General features: G+C 40.6%; 1 protein-coding gene and 1 long non-coding RNA gene across 2 annotated transcripts in view; one reads left to right on the forward strand and one right to left on the reverse strand.

The window, feature by feature from the left end:
- The window catches only part of LOC132401707 (outer dense fiber protein 2-like), an 82,801-nt gene extending 60,753 nt beyond the window's left edge, over positions 1-22,048 (reverse strand). Inside the window, exons 1-5 of the mRNA XM_059983816.1 lie at positions 22,001-22,048; positions 19,839-20,087; positions 18,713-18,818; positions 9,602-9,759; positions 6,467-6,593 (exon numbers count right to left, since the gene is read on the reverse strand). Of these exons, the coding sequence (XP_059839799.1) occupies positions 6,467-6,593; positions 9,602-9,759; positions 18,713-18,817 (390 nt within the window). The 5' untranslated portion in view covers position 18,818; positions 19,839-20,087; positions 22,001-22,048. The remainder of the gene's footprint in view (positions 1-6,466; positions 6,594-9,601; positions 9,760-18,712; positions 18,819-19,838; positions 20,088-22,000) is intronic.
- A 55-nt stretch (positions 22,049-22,103) lies between these two features.
- On the forward strand, positions 22,104-27,164 carry LOC132401708 (uncharacterized). The gene is made up of 3 exons (XR_009514681.1): positions 22,104-22,253; positions 22,733-22,868; positions 26,115-27,164. It is a non-coding gene; the product is annotated as an uncharacterized LOC132401708 (long non-coding RNA).
- Positions 27,165-27,800: the final 636 nt, after the last annotated feature.

A 27,800-nucleotide genomic window follows, 5' to 3' on the forward strand; every position in this document is an offset into this window, starting at 1 on the left:
ACAGCACGGAGGAAGGCTCGTTGGCCTAACTCACCATTGTTGACCAAGATGTCCACCTGAGTTAGTCCCTGCATTTGCCAATATCCCTAAAAATCTTTTCAATTCATCAACCTGTTCAAATGTCTTTTAAATATTGCAATTGTATCGGTCCCTACAGGTTCTTCTGGCATCTCATTCCATGTACCCATTATCCTCTGACTGAAAAAAGTTCCCCACAGGTAGATTTTAAATATTTCCCTTCTCACATTAAATTGAGTTTTAGACTCCCCTAATCTTGTGGAAAAGACTGAGACCATCCACATTATCCGCTCCCCTCTTGAATTTATTTACATCTATAAGGACAAATGTAATCTACATGTATGTCATAATTATCTACATCTATAAGAACAAAAGGTCAATATGGTTCCTTAATGTTGTTCTAGCTGAGGGTAGGATCCCACTACCTACTAAGTGTTCCCAATGTCATGTATTTCAAAGTGCCACTACAACCAAGTCCATCTCCTGGCCTTCATGTGCGGCTGAGTTGTTTTTACTGACAGGAGAAGGGGCAATGGTAGGTTACTGGTGCCTTAAGACCAATTGCTTCACGCAGATGGGGCTTGTCAGCCGTGGCTGGCAGCTCATCTAGGAGAAAGGAAAACTCTGATCTCAAACTTCTGCAGCCTTGTGGCAATAACCAATAGGGAAGGCTTCAGGAGTAAACTGTGAGGTAAAATCCAGAGCTGGAGACCCCAAGGCAGTCCTGCATTGAGTTCAACGCTGACCGACAACTCCTGTGATATCTCTGGTGCCAAACGGTATCGATCTCTGCCATTTCTTTGGATTTATCAGCTACGTGAAGAGGGGAGAGGGGGAGACTGTTACATGGGCAACAGCTCACTCTCCATATCATACTTTCCTGGCTTGTGTATCAGGTAGATAGCTGGGATGCAACAACCATGGTCAATCCTGATTAATGGAGGTTCTCAAGGACAATTTATATCAAATGTGACAAATGCCTTCTTCACCACCCTGTCAACCTGTGTTACTTGTGTTTATACCACTCCATCCCCTTCCTCCATCCACACTACAACTTATCCTTTCATTTCAATTCTGCCCATTCCCCATAGATTGGAAGGAACAGCAGATGAAATGCTCCCCCTCCACATTGCATCATTAGTGGAAGACTGCCAAACAAGCCAATTTTGTTCACAGCTTCTCTCCCTGCACATTGCCTTTCCATAAGACCACAAGACATAGGAGTAGAATTAGGCCATTTGGCTTATTGAGCCTACTCAACCATTCCATCATAGCTGTTTAGATATCTCATTCAACCCAGGTTACATGCCTCCTCTCTGAAATCATTGATGCTCTGACCAAGCAAGAAGTGATCAGCCTCCACTTCTAACATACCCAATGGTTTGGCCTCCACAACCACCTTGGGCAATAAACTCCACAAGTTCACCACCCTCTGGCTGAAGAAATACTACTTCATCTCTGTTCTAAATGGATGGCCCTCTGTTCTGAGGCTGTACCCTCTCATCCTAGACTCAATCATTACAGGAAGCATCCTTTCCACATTCACTCTATCTAGGCCATTTAATATTCAATAGGTTTCAATGAGATCCCCCCTCATTCTTCTAAACACCAGCAAGTACAGACCATAACTATCAAATGCTTCTTATATGTTAACTTCCATTCTCAGAATAATCCATGTGACCTTCCTCTGGCCTCTCTCCAATGCCGACACATTTTATCTGAGATAAGGGCCCCCAAAATGCTCCAAGTACATTCTGAGTGGAGCATCAGCATATCCTCATCCTTTTATATTCTAGTCCTCTAAATAAATGCTAACATTGCACTGGCCTTCCTTACCACTTACTCAACTTGCAAATTAATCTTTAAGGAATCTTTGAGAGACTTGGATGACTCAGGGTTAGGAATAGCTGCTAAGTGTGCCGGGCTTTAGATGTTTCAAAAAAGATATAGAGGGAGGCAAAAGAGGTGGGGAGTGGCACTGTTAATCAGGGATAGTATCATGGCTGCAGAAAAGAAGGAAGTCATGGAGGGAATGTCTACTGAGTAATTGTGGGTGGAAGTCAGAAAGAGGAAGGGGGCAATAACTCCACTGGGTGTTTTTTTTATAGACTGCCCAATAGTAACAAAGGCATTGAGGAGTAGATATGGAGGCAGATTCTAGAATGGTGCAATAATAATAGGGTTTTTGTGACAGGTGATTTTAACATTCCTAATATTGACTGGCATCTCCTTAGAGCAAGGGTATTTGATGGGGTGGAGTATGTTAGGTGTGTTCGGGAAGGATTCCTGATTTAGTATGTAGATAAGACAATTAGAGGACAGAAACACAGAAACATAGAAAACATAGAAAACCTACAGCATAATACAGGCCCTTTAGCCCACAATGCTTCTCCGAACATGTACTTACTTTAGAAATTACCAAATAGCCCTCAATATTTCAAAGCTCCATGTACCCGTCCAGGAGTCTCTTAAAATAACTTTTCATATCTGCCTCCACCACTGTTGCCGGCAGCCCATTCCACACACTCACCGCTCTCTGTGTAAAAAAACTTACCCCTGATATCTCCTCTGTACCTGTTTCCAAGCACCTTAAAACTGTGCCATTTCAGCCCTGGGAAGAAGCCTCTGACTATCCACATGATCAATGCCTCTCATCATCTTATACACCTCTGTCAGGTCACCTCTCATCCTCCATTGCTCCAAGGAGAAAAGGCCAAGTTCGCTCAACATATTCTCATAAGGCGTGCTCCGCAATCCTTGTAAATCTCCTCTGCACCCTTTCTATAGTTTCCATATCCTTCCTTTTGTGAGGTGACCAGAACTGAGCACAGTACTCCAAGTGGGGCCTGAGCAGGGTCTTATATAGCTGTAACATTACCTCTCAGCTCTTAAACTCAATCCCACAATTGATGAAGGCTAATGCACCATATGCTTTCTTAACCACAGAGTCAACCTGCGCAGCAGCTTTGAGTATCCTGTGGACTCAGAACCCAAGATCCCTCTGATCCTCCACACTCCCAAGAGTCTTAGCATTAATACTATAGTCTGCCATTATATTTGACCTACCAAAATGAACCACCTCACATTTATCTGGGTTGAACTCCACTTGCCACTTCTCAGCCCAGTTTTGCATCCTATTGATGTCCCACTGTAACTTCTGATAACCTTCCACACTATCCACAACACCCCCAACCTTTGTGTCATCAGCAAACTTACTAACCCATGCCTCCACTTCCTCATCCAGGTCATTTATAAAAATCATGAAGAGCAGGGAACGCAGAATCAATCCCTGAGGCACGCCCCGGGTCACTGACCTCCATGCTGAATATGACCTGTCTACAAGCACTCTTTGCCTTCTGTGTGCAAGCCAATTCTGGATCCACAATGCAAGGGTTCTCTTGAATCCCATGCTTCCTTCCTTTCTCAATAAGCCTGACAAGGGATACCTTATCAAATACTTTGCTGAAATCCATATAAACTACACCTACTGATCTACCTTCATCAATATGTTTAGTCACAACCTCAAAAAATTCAATCAGGCTTGTAAGGCATGACCTGCCTTTGACAAAGCCATGCTGACTATTCCTACTCATATTATGCTTCTCTAAATGTTCATAAATCCTGCCTCTCAGGATCTTTTCCATCAACTTACCAACCACTTAAGTAAGACTCACTTGTCTATAATTTCCTGGGCTATCTACTCCCTTTCTTGAGTAATGGAACAACATCCACAAACCTCCAATCCTCTGGAACCTCTCCCATCCCTATTGATAATGCAAAGATCATCGCTAGAGGCTCAGCAACCTCCTCCCTCGCCTCCCACAGTAGCCTGGGGTACAACTTGTCTGGTCCTGGTGACTTATCCAACTTGATGCTATCCAAAAGCTCCAGCACATCCTCTTTCTTGATGTTTATATGCTCAAGCTTTTCATTCTGTTGTAAGTCATCTCTACAATTGTCAAGACCCTTTTCTGTAGTGAATACTGAAGCAAAGTATTCATTAAGCACTCTGCTATCTCCTCCTGTTCCATACACACTTTTCCACTGTCACACTTGATTGGTCCTATTCTCTCACATCTTATCCTCTTGATCTTCACAAACTTGGAGAATGCCTTGAGGTTTTCCTTAATCCTGCTTGCCAGGGCCTTCTCATGGCCCCTTCTGGCTCTTTTAATTTCATTCTTAAGTTCCTTCCTGCTAGCCTTATCATCTCCTAGTTTTCTATCATTACCTAGCTTTTTGAACCTTTTATAAGCTTTTCTTTTCTTCTTGACTAGATTTTCAACAGCCTTTGTACACCACGGATCCTGTACCCTACCATCCTTTCCTTGTCTCATTGGAATGTACCTATGTAGAATGCCTCGCAAATATCCACTGAACATATGCCACTTTTCCGCCGTACGTTTCCCTGAGAACATCTGTTTCCAATTTATGCTTCCAAGTTCTTGCCTGATAGCTTCATATTTCCCTTTACTCCAATTAAACACTTCCCTAATTTGTCTTTTCCTATCCTCTCCAATGCTGTGATCACGATCTCCAAAATGCTCTCCCATTGAGAGACCTGACACCTGACCAGGTTCATTTCCCAATACCAGATCAAATACAGCCTTTCCTCTTGTAGGCTTATCTATATATTGTGTCAGAAAACCTTTCTGAACACACCTAACAAACTCCTCCCCATCTAAACCCTTTGCTTGAGGGAGATGCCAATCAATATTTGGGAAATTAAAATCTCCCACCACGATAAACCTGTTATTATTACATCTTTCCAGAATCTGAGTCCCTATATGTAGTTCACCACATGAACTTGGTCAAGTGTCAGATCTCTCGGTAGGAGATCATTTTGGAGGTAGTGATCACAACTCTATCTCCTTTACCGTAGTGCTGGAGAGGGATAGGAGCAGATAATTTGGGAATACATTTAGTTGAGGTAGGGGGAAATATGATGCTATTAGGTAGGAACTTGGGAACATAGATTGGGAGCTGATGTTCTCAGGGAAATGCACGGCAGAAATGTGGCAAATGTTCAGGAAATTTTTGCATGGAATTTTGCATAGGTATGTTCCATTGAGGCAGGGAATGGATGGTAGGGTAAAAGAACCATGGTGTGCAAAGAAGGTAGAAAATCTTGTTAAGATGAAAAGAAAAGCTTACGAAAGGTTCAAGAAAGAAGGTACTGTTAGAGCTGGAGAAAATTTCAAGGGTGCCAGGAAGGAGCTCAAGAATGAAATTAGGAGAGCTAGAAGGGGTCAAGAGAAGGCCTTGGTGAGCAGGATTAAGGAAAACTCCAAGGCATTCTACAAGTATGTGAAGAGCAAGAGGATGAGCCATGTGAATTTTTTTCTGCCATGCGAGCGTTTTCCCAGGGCAGAAATGGCTAATACGAGGGGGCATAGTTCTCAGCTGCTTGGAAGTAGGTACAAGGGGGATGTCGAGGTAAGTTTTTCACACAGAGGTGGTCTATTTTATCACTGTCAGTGAAGGTGGTAGAGGGATACAATAGGGTCTTTTAAGATACTCTTAGATTGGTACATGGAGCCTAGAAAAATAGAGGGCTATGAGGTAGGGAAATTCTAGGCAGTTTCTAGAGTAGTTTACATAGTCAGCATGAAGGGGCTGAAGGGCCTGTAATGTGCTGCAGATTTCTATGTTTCTAAGAAATCCTGCACAAGGATATCTAAGTCCCTTTTCACCTCTGTCTTTTGAATTTTTGCCCTGTTTAGAAAATACTTTAAGCTTTTATTCTTTCTACCAACATGGAAACCATGTTGACTTCGGTCTATTTTATCATGTGCATGCAAGTACTCTGGTCTCATTCTTAATAATGGACTCCAACATCTTCCCAACCATTGAAGTCAGGTTAATTGCCCTATGATTTCATTTCTTCTACCTTCCTTCCTTCTTGAAGAGTGGAGTGATATTTGCAATTTCCTAGTCCACTGGAATCTACTGATTCTTGAAAGATTACTACTAACAAATCTTTCCAGCATCCTCTTGGTACACACCCTAATCCTCCCACATATACTCATCTTCTGTATTTTTCACACCTTCTCCAAATCAATGCTCTCTGCAATGTCCTTTTTCCTGCCACCAAAGAACTTCTCCCTCTCTAGTCTCTCCTTCCTTCTCACTCTGTCAGTCTTGTACAATTATGTCCCTAACTTCTATGCAGCATCCATCTGTAAACTACTGAAAACTCAAAATAAAAACAGAAAATGCTGGAGATACTTGGGTCATAAGTCAGGATCAGTTGAGAGTGAAGCTTTAATCAGGGCTGGAAAGTAAGGAAACATGCTGGTTATCCCCAGCCTTTCGTGCTTTCATCTGTCAAGTGGTTTTTGTCTAAATTGGCCTTAGGCATAGCTGCATGGAGCCAGCAAGTACCAAGTACTGTAGTTTGCTGTACAAATTAACACTTTCTCAATTACCTGTGGTATTTCATGCGCACCTGCATTAACTCTGCAATGGAATTCTTTAGTATTGCCACTTGCTTTGCTGCAGCTATGCATGTTGCTTCAGCTTCTTTTAGTGCCATTGACAGCTTGCTCTCTTCAGCAAGACCTTTTCTTTCCATCCTAAACAGTGACAAAAGATTCATCAGTGAGGATTCAAATCACACACCTGACGATAGTTCAAGATACAACACATTAACTCCAAAATGACTGAAATTTTTACCAATAAACACATTTCAGATTGTGCACTAGCAATTTCCAAATTTAAACTCAATTTAGAGAGCTCAGACTATCAGTTTTAATTCTGTTTGTGTATCTCACCTGTTGATCATACTGTTTCAATTTTCTGAAGCTGTAGGTTTGGAAAAGATGGTTTCTTTTTCAAAATTCACAAACTTATTTTTCCAAGCTTCAGGTATAAAGCTCCGTCTAACTCAGCTTCTCTTTAGACAAATCCTTTATCACAGAATTAAATACAGAGATCAATGGTGCAACTGCATTCTCCTTTTGGTATTGAGATCAAAACAAAACATGGTTCTTCTAATGCTCTCATCAAAACTCTGTACCTTGAAAAGAAGACATCCCTTATTTGAGCAGCAATTCCTTTGCAATAAAGACCAACAGACCAACATGAAGCTGTCCCTGATGTCCCTTTTAAATCTTTTGCCTCTGATCTTAAATCTATGTCCTCAGATTTTTTAGCACCCCATTCCTGGAAAACTGACTAAGTACTTTTACCCTGTTTACGGCTCTCGTGATCCTATATATCTCTGTCTCCTATGTTTCAGTGATTAAAGTCCTAGTCAGAATCAAAACCAGAATCAGGTTTAATAACACCAGCATATGTTGTGAAATTTGTTATGCAGCAGTAGTACATTGCAATACTGTGAATTGAATATATATATATATATATATATTTAAATAGTTAAATGAAATAAATCATGCAAAGAAAGTAGTCCATGGGTTCAATGTTCGTTCAGAAATCTGATGGTAGAGGGGAAAAAACTGTACCTGAATCGTTGAGTGTGTGCCTTTATGCTCCTTTACCCCCTCCTTGATGGTGGCAATGAGAAGAGGGCATGTCCTGAGTGATGCTGGTCCTTAATGATGGATTACTCTCATTACTTTTTGAAGAAGTCCTGGATGATATGGAGGCTAGTGCCCAAGATGGAGCAGGCTGAGTTCAGAACCTTCTGCCTATCCTCTCCTTGTACTCAGGCCCCCAAGTCCAGGCAACCACTTGGTAATGTTTTCTGTACTGTTTCTGGTTTAATAACATCTTTCCTATAATAGTAACCAAAACCGTACATTGCACTCCAAGGGCAGCCCCACCCATGTCTTATGTAACTGCATCACAACTCTCCAGCTCTTGTACTCAATGCTCTGACTGATAAAAAACCCGAATGTCAAATACTTTTCTGCTGTGAACTATGCACTTGCTCTCCCAGGTGCCTCAGTTCCATAACACTACCAGGAGTCTTACCATTCACTATACAATGTCCTATCCAGATTTAATCTCCCAAAACGCAATACCTTACATCTATCTGGATTGAAAGCCAGTTCTCAGCTCACATAATTAGCTAATCAATAACCACTCCCCTTGTAATTTTTCATATCCCTCTGCACTATATATAACATCAACTATTTTAGTATTATCTGTAAAGCTTACAAACCATGCTTTCTACCTTCACATCCAAATCATTTATTTAAATTACAAGCAACAACCCACCTGGCACACCATTAGACCCAGGTCTCCAGACTGAGAAACAACCCTTGGCCCTCTGCTCCCAACCAATGAGCCAATTATGAATCCAATCTGCTATCTCCACCCGGAATTGCATGTATACAAAATAACCTGCCATCAAAGACCTTGCTGAAGTCTATATAGACAACATCCATTTCCCTACCCTCTTCTGCCCTCTTGGTTAACTTCTCAAAGAATGCGAAGGGACTTCCCAATTACAAAGCTATGCTGACAGTACCAGATCATATCCATTCTGTCTAAATCACCTCCCAGTTCTCCATTATTAGATCACAAGATGATCACTGATGTATCCATTCTCTTGCGCTCTCTCTCTGGCCACTTTTTATTGACCCCTGCGACACAGGCTACAGGGTCCAGGGAGTTTGATTGATTTGAGTTCTATAATTTCACCAGTGCAATTGTTTTAGTGTTAGCAGCTTCTCACTATTCATTCCACTTCAGTTTTACAGCTTCTGCAGGGAGCTATTAGTTTAATCACTTTGCCACCTTATTGTTCCCTTGAAGGCACACACATTTATTTTTACTTTCTTTCTGTGGAATTTTATTTCCTCTTAGTTTACTCATACAATCTCTTTTCCCTCTGCTTGAGATCTGTAGTCATTTTCCAGTGCTCCTCAAAATTTAATATTCTTCTTACTATTTGTGTAAGAAATTTAATACCAGATTTTCATCTTAAACTCTCCTGGAACAGATTCCTTTTTACTTGTGGAGTTTATGTTTTTCAACAAAGAGTACATTATTTGAATACTAGTTAAAATATCAGACAATCTCATTTCTTATTAATCCATTTAATTGCCGGGCTGAATTGGAAAGGTCAGGTACAGGTCGAATTGAGATGGCCCTGACAATAGCCCAGCCCTGAGACAATATTGAAATGGCAGGGCCTGGGTCTAAATGCAAAAAATGACAAGAGGTTTGGACAATTTAAGCGCCAGGCCAGATTGAAACGGTCAGGGTGTTGGGGCCAAAGGTGAGCGATGGGCCAGTTCAGCTTGGTTTACAAATAAACCTCAAGGTTTACAAATAAACCTCAAGGTTTATTTGTCTCTGCAATGGCCTGCAACTAACAGGCTCCTGAATCGACTGCAACAATGACTGGGACTGTGATTCACTTTTGTGAATTTTGGTTCTTAATGTTATTTGTTTATTATTATTGTTTGAACAATTTGTTTCTCCCCCTGGACATTGGGTGTTGAATGGCCTTTTTTAAAAATGGGTTCTATTGGGTTCCTTTGTTTTGTGGCTGCCTGGAAGGAGATGAATTTTCAAGTTGTATATAGTATACATACTTCGATAATAAATGGACTTGGAACTTAAAACATTCTCTTTTACATTGCATTATCGTACAAAAGACAAACATAATTACCCTTTCAAGTCCAGTTCTTGTAACTTTTCAAAAGTCTTCCAGATAGCTCTATCCTTATTACTTGTTTGTGACAGTTCAGCTTCAAAGTCTTCAGCCATGCAATTTGATTTACTAGAAACATCCAAGTCTTCCTCAGATAGTTCATTTGATGTGTTCAGCTTTTGTGGGGGAAATTTTAACAATTTGTTTTAGAGGTTACAGAGGCAAATGTAGTGAATTACCCAAAATAATTTACAATACATTCGTTGTCTATTCTGCAGCAAATACTGAGGTGTCTTTTTGCTCGGTGCACCTTCAGATTCAACCTATTACATCATGCATCATCAGTGAACTGTTCTCCAATGAAAGGTTCAAGTGGAAAATGCAACTAATTAGCTAGCACTAGAGGCAACATTATCCAAGAATCTCATCAATCTATTTTTTAAAATGAAAAATTATCAAAACATACTTAATTTTTCAGTTGTTTCAAGTCTTCCATTACTCTGCCAATCTGCTGCCCACATTGATTCATTTGCTCATAACTATTGGCTTCCACATTAAAGTTTGCATTACTGAAATGGTAAAGTGTAGAGACCTTTTCTATCCTGCCAGGGATGGCTTTAAGAGCTTGTGCTGGTCTCTGAATTTTAAAGTGATAAAATATTATATGAATCATGTGTGACATAATGTTATTTAAAATTATAAATATTTGAATTTACTGGATTTTGCACCCTCTTAAAAATACATTCAAGTGTGCTAAGAAAGTACTCCAATTAAACAGTAATATATTTTCCCATATATTAAAATTATTCATGTGAAAGAACTCTCAGATTAAATATTAAACTAGATTACTGTTATTAGTCACATGTACAAACGTTTGTACATTGAAATATACAGTGAAATGCATTGTTTGCATTGAGGGAGAGCAGGAAGCAAGGGTTGCCATGCTTTCAAGTGTCCACAACTCACTAACACTAACCTGTATATCTTTGGAATGTGTGACAAAATTGAACTAGCTGGAGGAAACCCATGAGTTCTGGGGGAGAACATACTAATTCCTTGCAGGTAACAGTGGGAATTGAACCCCCAATTGGTGACTGCTGACAGTGTAAAGCGTTATGCTGACCACTGCAGTACCATACCATCTTATTAATTAAGGATACTAAATTAAAGAGAACTTTTAATAAATCTATTCAGGAGACATCTTTCTGTCCTCTGGTTTTGATTATGAGACATTGACATTAAGGGCAGCTACACTGAATAGCAATGTTTAAATCACCGCGAGATGAAAAGGAACATAATTAGAGGAAAGCTCCAAGAAAATTTTATTTTCAAAGTACATATATGTCACCACAGAGAACCCTGAGATTAATTTTTTGTGGGCATTCTCAACTAATCTATTAAATAGTTGCTATAACAGAATAAATGGAGGACCGCCCAATTAGGATATTCAACTAGAGCACAGAAGGCAACACACCGTGTAAATGCAAATATAAATAAATAAACAATAAACATCGAGAACATGAGATTAAGTGTCCTTGAAGGTGAGTTATTGGTCATGTGGGCTATCAGCACTAACAGTAATTTTTGGACTCAAATGAAATGCCTCTATGCTCTAAATATTTTAATATTTTTCTTTTATTTGACCAGATTGTTGCTTTTTCATCTATTTGTCTTCCCATCAATGCTATCACTATAATTAATTAGGACTTCCTCTGGGTGCTCCAGTTTTCTCTCATATTTCAAAACCATATGAGTTGGTAATTTGTGGGTATGTTCTGTTGGTGCCTAAAACATGGTTTCCTCGGAATGTGTTGATTCTTAATGCAAAAAGACACAGATCACTTTATGTTTTGATGTATATGTGACAAATAAAGCTCATCTTTAACTTTGTCCTAGTTCTAGTCTTGGTCAAGTGTATCCCCACTTTCCTAAGCATAGGTATGCTCACAGTTATCCACTGCTATTAGGCTGTGATGGATATTCACTCTCCAGGGACACTTGGCCTTTTTTGCCTAGCTCAGCTGTAGGGATCAAAGAGTTGTTTTTGAGTAAGATAAACTGCCAACCAATATTGTTTGTTCAGCTTCTTGTCACACACAGTTCTTAATGTAAGTAGCAAGCAGTAATCAGTCTGAAGTTAAAAGGAGAGCTTTGCAAACAAGCAGCACTATGAAGTACATAGGATGCTGGCCAGCACAGGGCTGGTTGCTTAGGAGATGCAATGTAAGGCAACTGGGATTATTTTAGTTTTAATTGGCTTGCTCAAACTAGACAAAGTTGGTTAAGTTGCTTAGTTCAAGGAAGCTTGCAGACCAGATTGATACTATCAATTAGCATATTAAATGGTCACACCGAAGGGTTTTGGCCTGAAACGTCGACAGCACTCTTCCCCAGATGTTGCCTGGCCTGCTGAATTCCTCCAGCATTTTGTGCGTGTTGCTTGGATTTTCTCTTGTTGGTGATCTATTAATAGGTGGCAGGTTTCTGTACTCAGAAAGTCAGCTTTCAGCATTAGTTGTAGGTAACTGGGAACTCTAGCTCCAGCTGTTTTTAGATTGCTTGTGTAAAAGAGTATCAGAAAAAAATATCACATGCTAATCACCCAGTGGCAGAAAAAATTGTAAATGCAGAGAGCTGTCAGGCTTGTTAGGAACAGTCAGGGATCAATAAGAAGAGTGACAGAAAGATGGGGTGACGAGAATCCATTCCTCTGCCTTGATTTCTGCCACAGACGATTCGTTTGTCTACAACTTGTTGGTATGTCGCTTTATCTTATAGGAAAAGTACCTGTGTGTTGGAAATCATTTGCGTTTTAGAGATCAAATGCAATTTGGAAGTCTTTTATAAGATAGAAAATCACTGTGAGTTTTCAATGTGTCTTAAGAATTTTGTCTGGATTTAAGCTTGTGTCACTAACAAATAAATGAACTGTGCTTAAATGACTTTGTTAGTCGGATGTATCTCCTCCTTGGAAGGGAGGGGGTACCCACCACTCAAATAATCAGTGTTGGGAGCTAAATTCATGGCAGGGAAATGAACATTTATTTGTGAATAAATGTGAAGTTATCCACTTTGGAAGCAGGAACAAGAGGGCAGAGTATTGTCTGAACGGTGTAGAGTTAGGTAAGGGAGAAATGCAAAGAGACCTAGGAGTCCTAGTTCATCAGTCAATGAAGGTGAATGAGCAAGTGCAACAGGCAGTGAAGAGGGCAAATGGAATGTTGGCCTTTGTTACAAGGGGAATTGAATACAAGAGCAAGGATGTCCTTTTGCATTTGTACAGGGCCCTGGTGAGACCACGCCTGGAATATTGTGTACAGTTTTGGTCTCCAGGTTTAAGGAAGGACATTCTGGCAATTGAGGAAGTGCAGCGTAGATTCAATAGGTTGATTCCTGGGATGGCAGGGCTGTCTTACGCAGAGAGATTGGAGAGATTGGGCTTGTACACACTGGAACTGAGGAGATTGAGAGGGGATCTGATTGAAACGTTTAAGATAACTAAAGGATTTGATAGGATTGAGGCAGGAAATATGTTCCAGATGTTGGGAGAGTCCAGTACCAGAGGGCATGGATTGAGAATAAGAGGTCAGTTATTTAAAACAGAGTTGAGGAAGAGCTTCTTCTCCCAGAGAGTTGTGGAGGTGTGGAATACACAGCCACGGAAGACGGTGGAGGCCAATTCTCTGGATGCTTTCAAGAAGGAGCTGGATAGATATCTGATGGATAGGGGAATCAAGGGATATGGGGACAAGGCAAGGACTGGGTATTGATAGTGAATGATCAGCCATGATCTCAGAATGGCGGTGCAGACTCGAGGGGCTGAATGGTCTACTTCTGCACCTATTGTCTATTGTCTATAGTCTTGCAAGAGTAGGCAGTTACAGTATAACCTCTCTGTAATGAGGTGACCATAGCTAGCTATCAGATATTGCTGAAAATCTTCGTTTGAGTTTAGAACTTTGCAGTCAGCAAGCCCAGCGCCATCACAAAGCCTTCCTGCATCAGTGTAATCACACATGGTTATTGGGAAGTTCAATAAAACAAGTTTTGTAGTTTCTGCTTCATGAAAGATAAATATGAAAAATACAATATAATTTATCAAATAGCATTTTTCACAATTGAATGAAAACTATTTCATATAAATTGGACTATACAATCCAGTTCCAAAGATATAGAGCACAGAAACAGTCCCTTTGACCCATCGTGCCCATGCTGAGAATCAAGCAAGCAATCTGAGCTAATCCAATTTACCAGCACTTGGTCCATAACTTCCTTTGCCTTGGCAATCCACTGCCCCTTTAATTACTTCCTAAAGGATAAGACAGCATCTGTCTCTGCACTCCCAATTCCAAACAAACTTGGGATAAAATAAAAGTCTTCTTCAAAGCACCTCTATACTACATCAATGTTGTCTAGTATTTCACATAAAGTACTGTGCACAAGCCTTAGGCAGACCAGATTTTTATATGGTTTCAGATGAGCCCTGATCTCAAGGTTGTCTGAGATCACCTGGAGAGACAGAAGCAAATGAGACAGTCAAAGTTTGTGGAAGTTGGTTGGAACAAACTACCAGACGATTTTCTTATAAAACTGCACGACAGTGTACCAAAGAGGACGGAAGCAGTTTTAAAGGCAAAGGGTGGTCATTATGTTTGAAAGCATCTTTGGTTTACATATTTTGTTTTCATGTGCCTAGACTTTTGCACAGTACTGTATGTACGGAAGAAATTTGCTCAGGATTTAATAATTTAATGCATTGGAAACACCCTGGATGTAATTAAAAATGTTACTATTACAGGGAGTATAATATAAAGAGAATGCTGCAGAACAGATGGACTTAGGTGTACAAGTACGTGGTTTACTGATAGCAGTAGTGCAGGTTGACATGGTGGTTAAGAAGTGAAGAAGGCTCTCATCAGTCAGAGGCACTGAGTTTACAAGTGGGAACATTACATTGCAGTTGTATAAGATGTTGGTGGGATCGCATTTGGATTACTGTGCACAATTTTGGCCACTCTGTAATACAAAAGCCATCATTAAACGGGAAAGAGGGTAGACAAGATTTATGAGGATTCAGCCAGGATTCAAGTGTCTGAGTTATAGGGAGAGGTAATGCAGGACTTTATTCCTTGGAATATAGGAAACTGAGAGGTGCGTGAAATCATCAGGGATAGAGAAAGCACATAGCGTTTTCCATTGGAAAAGGAACCGAAAGGGCATTGGTCTGAGGTGACAGGAGAAGATTTGAAAGGAACTGATGGACAACTTCATCAAGCAGAGGTTGGTGTACCAGATAAGCTACCAGATAAAGTGCTCATGGCAGGTACAATAACAACATTAAAAATATTTGGATAAGCACATGAAGAGAGATGTTGAGAAGGATGCAGGCCATTCGCAGAGCTAGATTGGTGGATACCATGGTCAGCATAAATGAATTGGGCTAAAGGGCATGATTCCATGCTACACAATCCTCTAATAAATTTATGTATTAAATTTCATTCCAATTAACAAGTAATTAACACAACTAACAAGGTTTATTGTGCAAATAAGGAGGCATGGGATCCAAGGAGACCTTGCTTTGTGGATCCAAAATTGGCTTGCCCATAGAAGACAAACAGTAGTTGTAGACGGGTCATATTCTGCATGGAAATCGGTGACCAGTGGTGTGCCTCAGAGATCTGTTCTGGGATCCCTTTCTTCATGATTTTTATGAATGACTTGGATGAGGAAGTGGAGGAATGGGTTAGTAAGTTTGCTGATGACACAAAGGTTGGGGGTGTTGTGGATAGTGTGAAAGGTTATCAGAATTTACAGTGGGACATCAATAGGATGCAAAACTGGGCTGAGAAGTGGCAGGTGGAGTTCAACCCAGTTAAGTGTGAGGTGGTTCATTTTGGTAGGTCAAATATGATGGCAGAATATAGTATTAATGGTAAGACTCTTGGCAGTGTGGAGGATCAGAGGGATCTTGGGGTCTGAGTCCATAGAACACTCAAAGCTACTGCGCAGATTGACTCTGCAGTTAAGAAAGCATATGGTATATTGGCCTTAATCAACCATGGGATTGGGGTCAAGAGCTGAGAGGTAATGCGACATTTATATAGGACACTGGTCAGACCCCACTTGGAGTACTGTGCTCAGTTCTGGTCACCTCACTATAAGAAGGATGTGGAAACTATAGAAAGTGTGCAGAGGAGATTTACAAGGATTGTGGAGCACGCCTTATGAGAATATGTTGAGCGAACTTGGCCTTGGAGCGATGGAGGATGAGAGGTGACCTGATAGAGGTGTATAAGATGATGAGAGGCATATCGTGTGGATAGTCAGAGGCTTTTTCCCAGGGCTGAAATGGCTAACACAAGAGGGCACAGTTTTAAGGTGCTTGGAAGTAGGTACAGAATTATGAAGATACGTTCAGAGCCCCTTTATAAGACTAAACAGGATTGGGAAAGAGAGCTTAGTTTTAGTATTTCTAGTGAGAATTGGGATAGAATTCTTCAATTAGTTAATACATCATCGTTATGTGCCAAACATTCACTAATACAATTTAAGGTTGTACATAGGGCCCATATGTCCAAGGATAAATTAGCTCATTTTTACTCTCATATAAGTCCTATTTGTGATAGATGTCATTCTGAAATTGCGTCTTTAACTCACATGTTTTGGTCGTGTTCATTTTTGGAGAAATATTGGAAAGATATTTTTGATATTATTTCTGCGGTTTTGAATATTGATTTACAACCTCATCCTGTTACCGCAATTTTTGGTTTACCAATGTTAGATTCACAGCATTTCTCTTCTTCAGCCCGTCAAATGATTGCATTTCTAACTCTGATGGCTAGAAGATCTATATTGTTGAATTGGAAAGAAATTGATCCTCCCACTGTATTTAATTGGTTCTCTCAAACTATGTTATGTTTAAATTTAGAAAAAATTAGAAGTGGTACTTTTGAGACTTCTATTAAATTTGAAAAGTTATGGAGACCATTTATTCAATATTTTCATATGATGTAATATGACCCTGTGCCAAGTACATTTGATTTCCCAGCTTTTAGCTTATGTATTTTGAGAGGACCGGAAGTGACGGCATTGATGAATACTTATTTTTGTGAGATATTATAAACAGCCCACTTTTTTTTTCCTTCTCTTTTGTTTGTTTTTTTTTCTTTTATATTACTTATTAGTTATAGTTATTAGATTAGATTAGATTAGTTAGTTTTGCATTATATAAATTTTTTTTTGTTTTTTTTCTTTCTTTTTTCTGTTTTTTTATATTATACATTATGAAATATTTAGATTTACTATGTCCATACATATATCTTATGGCTTATGTCTTGGTAAACTCATTTATATTGTAACTATTATGTATGTTTTTTTTCATATGTAATGGAATGTGTATGTTGGTAATTTCTTTATCAATATATCATCTGTATTCTGTCCATATTACTAATATTAATAAAAAGATTTAGAAAGAAAGAAAGGAAGTAGGTACAGAAGAGATGTCAGGGGTAAGTTTTTTTACTCAGAGTGTGGTGAGTGTGTGGAATGGGCTGCTGGCGACGGTGGTGGAGGTGGATACAATATGGTCTTTTAAGAGACTCTTGGATAGGCACAAAAAATAGAGGACTATGGGTAACCCTAGGTAATTTCTAAAGTAAGTACATACTTGGCATAGCATTGTGGGCCGAAGGGCCTGTATTGTGCTGTAGGTTTTCTATGTTTCTAATTAGATCAGAATCATCACCCTAAAAAATATATTTCCAAAAACTTTTGTTTTCATTTTCATAACAATTTAAAAAAAAGATGCACAATCTATTTTTGCCTTTTCTTACAAGGAAAGAATAATCTGATTTGTTAACTTACTTCCTGTTTGCAATTTTGACTGCACAGAAAAGTTTTGGATTTGCAGCAATCATTAGCTTTCCTCTTCTGAGACTGACTCAGCTGACAGCTTTCCTTTGGACACCTGTAATAACTGGGAGATAATACCCTCGGTATGCAACACATGGTGGATGCAGAGACACTATTCAGATTGGCAAGAAAGTTAAAGATGAGAGATTGTGGTCTAGAAGATTTGGAGCCAGGTCTTTAAGGAGTGAAAGGGCCATTGGGAAAGGTGGCTTTTCTGATGATGTATTAAAGTTTAATAATTAAACCAAGGCTAACTATCTTTTGTAGAGTGGAATTCAAAACTCCCTTACCATTAACTTGAAGAAGAGGTAAAACTCCTGTATTATTATATGTGCGTAATATTTATCCTTTAACCTACATTACTATAATAAATAATTGGGTCATCTTCAGCCAGGTATTTCTGGGAGCTTCCCGTGAAAGAGACTGACTACTGGGTCTCCTAAATACTTAACAGTGACTGTGCCTCTGAATAGCTGAAGGTAGAGCTTTTGGGGTTGTCCTGGAATGAAAATGAAATATATCACACAAGATATATCCTTATCTTTATATCCTTTATATATATCCTATATCTTATTTTATCCTATATCCTATATCTTTATTTTTATCCTTATCTCCTTATTACTCACCCCCATTTAGTACTTTGGTAAAGGTGTAACACAACATATCCTTCCACACATGATGTTCTGCCAACCTTTTAACCTACTCTAATATTAATCTTGCCCTTCTCTCCCACAATACCATAAGACATAGGAGCAGAATTAGGCTTAAGAAATTCTTCTTCAGTTCTGTTCCAAGGTGATGTCCTTCTATTCTGAGGCTGTACCCTCTGGAGCTAGACACCCCCACTATAGTGAACATGCTCTCCATGTCTACTCTATCTAGGCCTTTTTCCTTCATCTATGTGCCAACAGGAAAACTTAGATTCCTAGATTGATATTGCATAGGAGACATTCAACCCATAATGTCCATGTCAGCTCCTGTTATGCCATCCTTCTGCATAGTCAGTAAGTTATTTTGGTTTTAATTGATTATCCAATTCTCTTTTATACTTTGCTACTTAATCTGCTACACTTATTCTTTTTAGACAGTACATTACAAATCGCCACAAAATGCCATATACAAAAACTTCAATTGTCCCCTTTCGTTCCTCAGCCAAGACTTTCTCCAAATATTTGTCAGGTATCAATCATCTAAGTGACTGACATCATTTTTACCTACTTCCACAACAGAAGGCAGCAGCTTGGGTTTCTGAATATGAACACGAACAGGAGTAGCTTCATTCAGGTAGACATTGACTGTAGGCAAAGATGGTCTTGACTTCATCCTAAAGAAAATTCAATAGGAAAGATAATGATTCAAGATTCAAGTTTATTTAGCAGAATCTGAATCAGAATAAAGTTTAATATCACTGGCATATGCTGAGAAATTTGTTGTTATGCAGCGTCAAATGCGACCTTTCCATTAACGACCAACACACCCGTTGGTATGCTTGGGGCAGCTCATAAGTATCAGACATCCCACCCTGCAAAAACTCATTTCAGTGAAGTAGCACCCCCACCCCCCGCATCCCCATATTCCCCCCCCGGGTCGACCTCCAAGGGTGTATGTATACAGGACATTCGATTATGAAAGAACACAATATATTTGATCACATATTGAAACTATTTACATATATATTCATTTTTGAGTATTTTGTTGGCAGTCTCAATGCTAATAGCTAAATACTAATGCAAATAGCTTTTCTATTTCTTCCGCAAACCTTCCTTGTACTGTTAAACTTACCTCAACATGTCTTTTACAATCATTTAACCCACCATGGGCAATAGAAAAGTCACTGTTGCAAACAGTGCAGCGAGCAACACTGTCATTATTATTGACACCTATTAGGCACCGGTAACTCTAGTGTAGTCTGGGGTGAAATACGTTTTATTTTCTTTTGGAACATTCTGCCATGCTGCTTCAGGATACTAAACTGAACTGATAGACAATGAAAGACAGAGAGAGGTTGACTGTAAAGCCCACCCACAGAGAAAACTGATAGATCTACTTAGCACAAAGAGAGATCCATCAGGATGCTCTCCCTCTCTCCCTCGCTCTCAAAAATATCAACTTTCAGGATATTGTATATAACTTGCAGGCCTCAGGGAGCCACTATCAATATGCGGGAGACTCCTGGAACTTCCGGGAGATTTGGGCTGTCTGAAGTATCACCATGCATTCTAGCGTTAACACAGCATGCCCACAATGCTCGGCAGAAGAAGATAGATCACAACAAAACAGAACACAACAAACTACAAAACAACATCATCAAAACAAGTTTTGCTTGTCCCTCCCACACACATACACTGTCTTCCAACTCCAGGAAAGACCCTCTGATTTGGACTTGTGGACGTTGGGGCTTCGACTAACCCAGCAGACTGCCGAAGATTTGCATACTTAGGGCTTCAGCCAACAGGCCTCAACTTCTGGAGTTCCAATTTGACTCTCGAGTCTTGATCCTCGGTATCAACCCCAGGGCCTGCTGATCAGTGAACACTAGGCCTTGAACTCCAGACTCACCAATGTCAGGACCCTGAACACTTGGCCTCAAACCCTAGAATAAAAAATAACCAGATTAAAAAAAAAAATCTTTGCTTTTAACTGGTAATAGAAATTACGCTTGTTTTAGTAAGCAGTAAATACAGAACACATATTTAAAATACCTAGAATTTGAAAATAATTTTATGAAACAGCTAATTGTGCCATACTGTAAATCTGGTATATTGTAGTAATATTCTGACATATTTAGGTATTATGATCTAGTAGGGTAATTTTTTTTTATCATGTAATCACTTAATCATTTCTTTCAGACCTTCATGATAGTTAGAGAAACATGAGTCTGCAGGTGCTGGAATCTGGAGGAAGAGAACAAAGTGCTGGGAAGAATTCATTTGATCAGGCAACTTCTGTGGAGGCAAAAGGAATTTGCTGAAGATTTGGCTTGAAATCCTGCATCAGGTTCTGATGCTCTTTTAGCAGTTTATTGTGTTCCTGCATGTTAGATGAAACCATTTTATTAATAGCTCTCCTCCTGCTATGTCAACTCTCTAAACCTGCCATTACCTTTGTCCCAGAAGATGAAATGGTTGTAAGAACACAGGCATCAACAATCTTATTGTCTCCCGTTTTCTTTTCCTCTCCAAAGTCTTTGAAAGTCCTGCAGTTCACATGTCTATGCTGACCTTTCAGGCACCCCACCAACCTGACTTTGATCCCTACCAACAAATTGAAACATAAGTATGATTCAGATGGAAGTATCCAATTCAGAATCAGAGTCAGGTTCATTGTCACTGGCATAAGTTGTGAAATTTGTTGTTTTGTGGCCTTAGTACAGTTTTTGCACAAGTTACAATAAAAAGTACATACAAGTATTGCAAGAGGAATAGTGAGGGTGTGGTTCCGAAGTTCATAGATCAATCAGAAATCTTACAGCAGAGGAGAAAAAGCTCTTACTAAAATATTGAGTGTGCACCTTCATGTACCTCCTGCCTGGTGGTAATGAGATGAGGGCATGAGCCAGACTGTGAGGGTCCTTCATGATGGAAGCCACTTTCCTGAGGTATTGCCTTTTGATGATGTCCTTAATGGTAGGGAGGTTTGTACTGGCTGCCTACAACCCTTTGACAATCACGTATATAGGAGACTCCATATCATACGGTGATGCAACCAGTCAGAATACTCTTCATGGTATATCTGTAGAAACTGGCAAGAGTCTTTGGTGACATAGCAAATTTCTTCAAACTCCTACAAGTACATCTGCTCATGTTTTCCATCATGTATGGCATTATGGCTCACCTGCTGCCATAACTTCTCCATCCTTGTTGAAAGTCATGAAGCTCACTTCTTCTGATATTGCTGAGTCCAACACTTGCTGATTTAGTTATAGGCTTAGCTTTGTTCTCTCTGCTCATACTACAGATATGGACATAAGCTAAATATAACTTGAGTCAATTTAGGTCAATTTGAGTTCCCTCAGCAAAACACAGATAATCGGTGTAATTAAAAATAAAGGAAATGGTGTAAGTGATCATACTTAGTGTGCTGGTTAGCTCACTGTGACTTAGATCATTAAGCCTTCAACCACTTTAAGCTATAATTCCGTTTCCACTTACAGCATCCTCCAAGCCCCTCATTCCTTCTCCATCCTCCTTCCACTTGACCCATCCTTCAAACCCCTCATCACACCGCCAACCTCCTATTTCTTCCTCCAACTTTCTCCTCCTCTCCCCTTCCCTACCTCGCCCCAACCTCCTAGTCCTTCTGCCAACCTGCTCCCCTCTCCCCTTTCCTAACCACCTCGCCCCTAACTCCAACCTCCACCTCTCACTCCCTCCTCCAATCTCTTTCCCCTCGTCCCCAGACACCAGCTCCATCCTCCTTAACCCCCGTCTCGAACTTCTGACCATCCAGTCTCCTCCTCCTACATTCATTCATTCATTCATCCGTCCACACATCCCTACCCCTTACCTTGCGTCTCTTACTGCCGATGCAGCCCGGGAGGGGAGCGCCGGTCCCGATGCCAGGGAGACGAAGCCGCTGTTGCCCGACGCCGGGCGCCGCTGTTGGCTGATTGGCTGCCCGCAGACTGCGGGGCCGGTTCCAGCGCAGCCGGGGGCGGAGCGGAGCTGAACGCCGGCTGCTGTCCGCAGTGCGCTGCGGGCCGGGTGTGGCAGGACCGAACATTCCGGTTGTCCGATCACCTGGAGGGATCCGAGCCAGGGTTTGTGCGGGCTAGAAAAGAAGAGGAGGGGAATCTGAGGAGATTATTAATGGGAGGAGGTCAAGGTGAGGAAATGAGAGGCAGGAGGGAGGAAGAGAGGGTGTGCTGGGGGAGACGCCATTGGGAGGGTTTATAAGAGGAAAGGGGAAGATAGGGGTTTGATTTGGGTAGGAAGGATATCGAAAGAGGGATCTCGGGGGAGTGTGAAGGCTGTGCTGGGGGGAGATTGAAGCGGGTGGAGCATGAGTAGAGAGGTTTTTGTAGCGAGGTGATGGGGTGAAGTGATGTGGGAAAGATGTAGGAGAGGAAGTACTGCGAGGAAGGATATGCAGGGAAGGGAGCGTCGCAGGGAAAGTGGTGGGGTGGGAGGTTTGAGAGTAGGTACTGCGATGCTGTGGAGTATGGGAGGCAAACGTGGGGTAGTAGTCGTTGGTGAGTGAGAAGAAGGGTGTAGGACTAATGAACTACCTGACTTGCAGCTAACGAAGATGGACTGAGAGAGTAGCCCCTGGAGTCTGGCCAGAAACCTTAATAGTAGTTTTATTTTTGAATGTTTCCAATGAAAGAACAGCCAGCCCTGGGAACTTGAAATGGTTCATTCCCTATTATAGCAAGGTATATAAGACATTTAATCCATCACACCTGCATTATCATTAAATGAGAAACCTTGATGTAATTTTATTACAGATACTGGTACTACGAGCAACACACATAAAATGCTGGAGGAACTCAGCAGGCCAGGCAGCATCTGTGGAAAAAAGCACAGTTGACGTTTCAGGCCGAGACCCTTTGGCAGGAGGGACTTCAGTTTTGGCCCAGAAAAAAGTGCTTTATCCATAGATGCTGCCTGGCATGTTGATATAATTTTAGCTAGTTTTCCGTATAGCTCCTAGTTTCTGAGGATTTAAAAATATCATAAATTTTCAACTGGTATGGTTGCAATTGCATCTTCCCGGTGTTGCTGTTTCCCATACTTTTTGTTCTCTTGTCCTCCTAACTGGATGAAACTGTAGGTTTAGAAGATGCTGTTTAAGGAGACTTGGTGAATTGCTAGAGTGTATCCTGCAAGACTAAAAAAATGGCTGCTAATGTGTGTCAGTGAATAGTTGTGGATGGGATGTGGAACAATGTGTGTTGCTCGGCCTGCTACGTCAACTCATTATTCCACTCTGTAGATGTTGCCTGACCTGCTGAGTTCCTCCAGCATGTTGGGTGTGTTGCTCTGGATTTCCAGCAACTGCAGAATCCCTTGTGTTTATGATATCCTGTACTGTATAGAACCTTGTGAATGTTGTTGAAGCTGCACTCATCCAGGCATGATGAGAGTATTTCATCATGTTCCCGACTTGAATCTTGTGGATGGAGTTATTGTGCACTATGGCACATAAACAGGCTCTTTGGTCTGTCTAGTCAGTGCCAAACAGTTATTCTCCCTCATCCCATTGACCTGCACCTGGGCCATAGACCTCCATACCCCTCCCATCCGTGTACTTATCCAAAGTTCTGAAATGTTGCATCCTCTCCTTTTGCTGGCAGCTTGCTCCGACACTACTGTCTGAGTGAAGAGGTTTCCCCCTCAGGTTCCCATTTATTATTTCACCCTTAACCTAGTTTTGGTCTCCGTTGATCTTAGTGGAAAATGCCTGCTTGCACTTAGCCTATCTGTACCCCTCATAACTTTGCATACATCTATCAAATCTCCCTTCATTCTGCTGTGCTACAGGGAATAAAGTCATAATCTGTTCAACCTTTTCCTATAACTCAGGTCATCAAGTCTCAGCAACATCTTTGTAAGGCTTCGGGAAGTTAGGAGATGACTTACTTATTAGAATTCCAAGTTCCTGACTTGTTCTTGTAGTCACGTTGTGTATCTGGGTCAGATAATGGTAACTACAACCCCCCCCCCCCCACCCAAGGATATTGGTAGTGGGGTAATGCCATTGAATATCAGAGGTGACAGCTGGAGTTTCTGTTGTTGTTGAATATTGTCACTCTCATTGCTGGGCACTTGTGTGGCATGAATGTTGCTCACCCTCACCCCCTTTTACTGTTTACTTGTGCTGCACAATTCTGATATATTTTGAATTATTATTAACTTATTTGTGGTAATATTTTGTTTTAGGTGTTGTGGGTGCACTGTGGTCTGGAGAAAAATTGTCACATATACAACAAAATTAAATAATAAAATTGAACTTGGACATGATTAGCGTCGGTCTGGATATTATCTAGGTCTTACTACAGCTTGTGGGCTACATCATTATCTGAGGAGTCACAGATGGTATTGAATAGTGTGCGGTGAACATCCCTCTTTCTGACCTTACAACTGGAAAAAAAAGTAAAATATTACAATATTGTAAACCTGAGTCTCACAGCACTAAATTCTTTAGGAACTAGTGAAGTTTAAGAGACTACTAGACAGGTATATGGAGGAATTTAAGGTGGGGGGTTATATGGGAGGCAGGGTTTGAGATTCGGCACAACATTGTGGGCGGAAGGGCCTGTAATGTGCTGTACTATTCTATGTTCTATTAACTCAGCAGGTCAGGAAGCATCTATTGAAGGAAATAAACAGTCAACATTCTCATCAGGACTGGAGAGGAAGGTGGCAGAAGCCAGAACAAGAAGGTGATTGGAGTACAACCTGGCTGGTGATAGATGAAACCAGCTGAGGTGGGTGGGTAAGGGTATGAAGTGGAAAGCTAGGAAGGGACAGATGGAAGAAGTAAAGGACTGAAGAAGAAAATATCAAACTTGAGAGAACAGTGGACCATAGAATAAAGTGAAGGAAGGGAACCAGAGGGAGTGATGGACAAGTGAGGAGGAAGGAGGAGAAAAGGGGTGAGCATGTAACCAGAATGAGGAATGGAAAGAAAAAGAAGTAGGAGAAGATAACTTACCAGGAATTGGAGAAATCAATGTTAATACATCAACTTTGAGACTAACCAGGCAGAATATTAGAACATTTGAAAGAGGTGACATAGGGTCAGAAGGTGTTGTATAATTGTGGATAAAGCTAAGGAAGTGCAGGCATAAAAAGACCGCGATGGGAATTGTATACAGACCCCTAAACAGCAGTAAGGATGTGATCTACAAATTATGAGGGAAAGAAAATACATGCCGAAAGAGCAATGTTACGAAAATCAAGTTGGTGCTGGATTACAGGAGGAGAGATTTCTAGAATGCTTATGAGAAGGCTTTTTAGAGCAGCTCATGGTTGAGCTACTAGAGGATCAGCTATTCTGGACTGAGGGTTGTACAATGATCTGGAATTGATTAGAGAGTTTATGAAGGAAGTGATCATAATACAATCAAATTCGCCCTGAAATTTGAGAAGAAGCTAAAGTCAGATTTATCAGTATTACAGTGCAGTAAAGGGAATTAAAGAGGCATGAGAGAGGCACAAACCTCTGCTGGTTGTCCTCAATCAGTCCACAGTTTTCCTAATGCAAGTAAATCTCATCCCAGTGAAACCACTCCAGTAGCTTTCCTATCACTGATATGAGACTAATCAGCCCATGATTTCCTGTTTTCACATAGTCTATGAAATAGTGTCCTTTTTCTCATTAGGAGTGATACGTTATACAAGGGTCATAAATCCTTTGATTATAGTAAATGTCTCAGTGGACTCTTTGAACTGTGATATGGTTACATATGTTTTGATATCATTTTGTTGTGCAACTTACTTGTACTTAAGGATTTGATTTGAGTTATGGTACCATAAAAAGGAAACGATTCAGCCATAGTTCCGCATAATTAATTATTCTTTGTTTTAGACTACAGCTTTTACTTATTAATTTATTTTCTTCTAAACAATTTATGTAATTTGCATCCTCCACTCATCAACAAATGTTCTCTCTGCAGCTTCCATAAGGGAATTTTTCATGTTGCACAACTGAAATCATTGGGAGCATATTCTACTAGGCAAGTACACATGAAAATCCCATTGGAAAGTCAGATGCAGTAAAGTTCAAGGTTATTGTCATTGAACTGTATGCATGTATACAGCCTAGTGAAACAGTGTTCCTCTGGATCAAGTACACAACTCAGTGTATATAACCTGTCTCTGAATGTGAACAAAACAAAAGAGATAGTTGTTGACTTCAGAAGGGCATGGAGCAACCACTCTCCGCTGAACGTTGACAGCTCCTTGGTAGAGATTGTTAAGAGCACCAAATTACTTGGTGTTCACCTGATGGAGATTCTCACCTGGTTCCTCAACACCAGCTCCATAGCAAAGAAAGCTCAGCAGCATCTCTACTTTCTGCGAAGGCTGAGGGAAGTCCATCTCCTCCCCCCCCCCCCCCCCATCCTCATCACATTGTACAGAGGTTGTATTGCGAGCATCCTGAGCAGCTGCATCACTGCCTGGTTCAGAAATTGCACCATCTTGGATTGCAAGACCCTGCAGCGGATAGTGAGGTCAGCTGAGAAGATCATCAGGGTCTCTCTTCCCGCCATCATGGACACTTACACTATACGCTGCATCCTCAAAGGAAACAGCATTATGTAGGACCCCATGCACCCCTCATACAATCTCTTCTCCCTCCTGCCGTCTGGGAAAAGGCTCCTCAGCATTTGGGCTCTCACGACCAGACTATGTAACAGTTTCTTCCCCCAAGCCATCGGACTCCTCAATACCCAGAGACTGGATTGACACCAGCTTACTGCCCTCTTCTGTGCCTATTGCTTGTTTATTATTTATTGTAATGCCTGCAATGTTTTGTGCTCTTAATACAGTCCTGAGTAGGTCTGTAGTCTAGTGTAGTTTTTTCTGTGTTGTTTTTATGTAGTTCAGTGTAGTTTTTGTACTGCTTCATGTAGCACCATGATCCTGAAAAACTTTGTCTTGTTTTTACTGTGTATTGCACCAGCCGTTATGGTTGATATGACAATAAAAAGTGACTTGACTTGATAAAGTAATATTACCACAAATAAATTAACAAATAGTAAAATATTCCAGAAGATTGACATTTAACAATAAAAGTTTAAAAGGTAAACAGTATAGCATCGTGGTACTTCTTCGTTTGTTTCTCTGGGCTAAGCCCATTTCTAGCTGTGCACCGTTGATTTTCCTGGAATGTGCCAAGGGGCGATAGGAATATGGAGAGAATCAAATGGATTGAAGTGGGGTAGTGTAAAAATGGATGCTTGATGTTAGGCATAGAATCTGTGGGACAAAGAGTCTGTTTCCCTGCTCTATCTGTATGCCTATAAATTCCTACACCGCTGTACAGTCTAGAAAAAATAAGATATTGGTTTATCATTGTCACGTCCACCAAGATATAGTGAAAAACCTGCTTTGCACAGTCATAACACAGTGCATTGAGGTAAAACAGTGACATTGCAAAATAAAGTGCAGAAGCTACAGAGAAACTGCAGGGATTAAACAATAAAGTACAAGATCATGACGAGGTAGATTATGAGGTCAAGAGTCCATCTCATTTTATAAGAGTTCCATTTAGGATTCAGATAACAGTGGGACAGGTGTCCCGGAGCGTGGTGGTATGAGCTTTCGGGCTTTCATATCTCTGCCCATTGGGAGAGAGG

Source organism: Hypanus sabinus, chromosome 11, assembly GCF_030144855.1.
Source record: "Hypanus sabinus isolate sHypSab1 chromosome 11, sHypSab1.hap1, whole genome shotgun sequence".
Classification (NCBI taxonomy): Eukaryota; Metazoa; Chordata; class Chondrichthyes; order Myliobatiformes; family Dasyatidae; genus Hypanus; species Hypanus sabinus.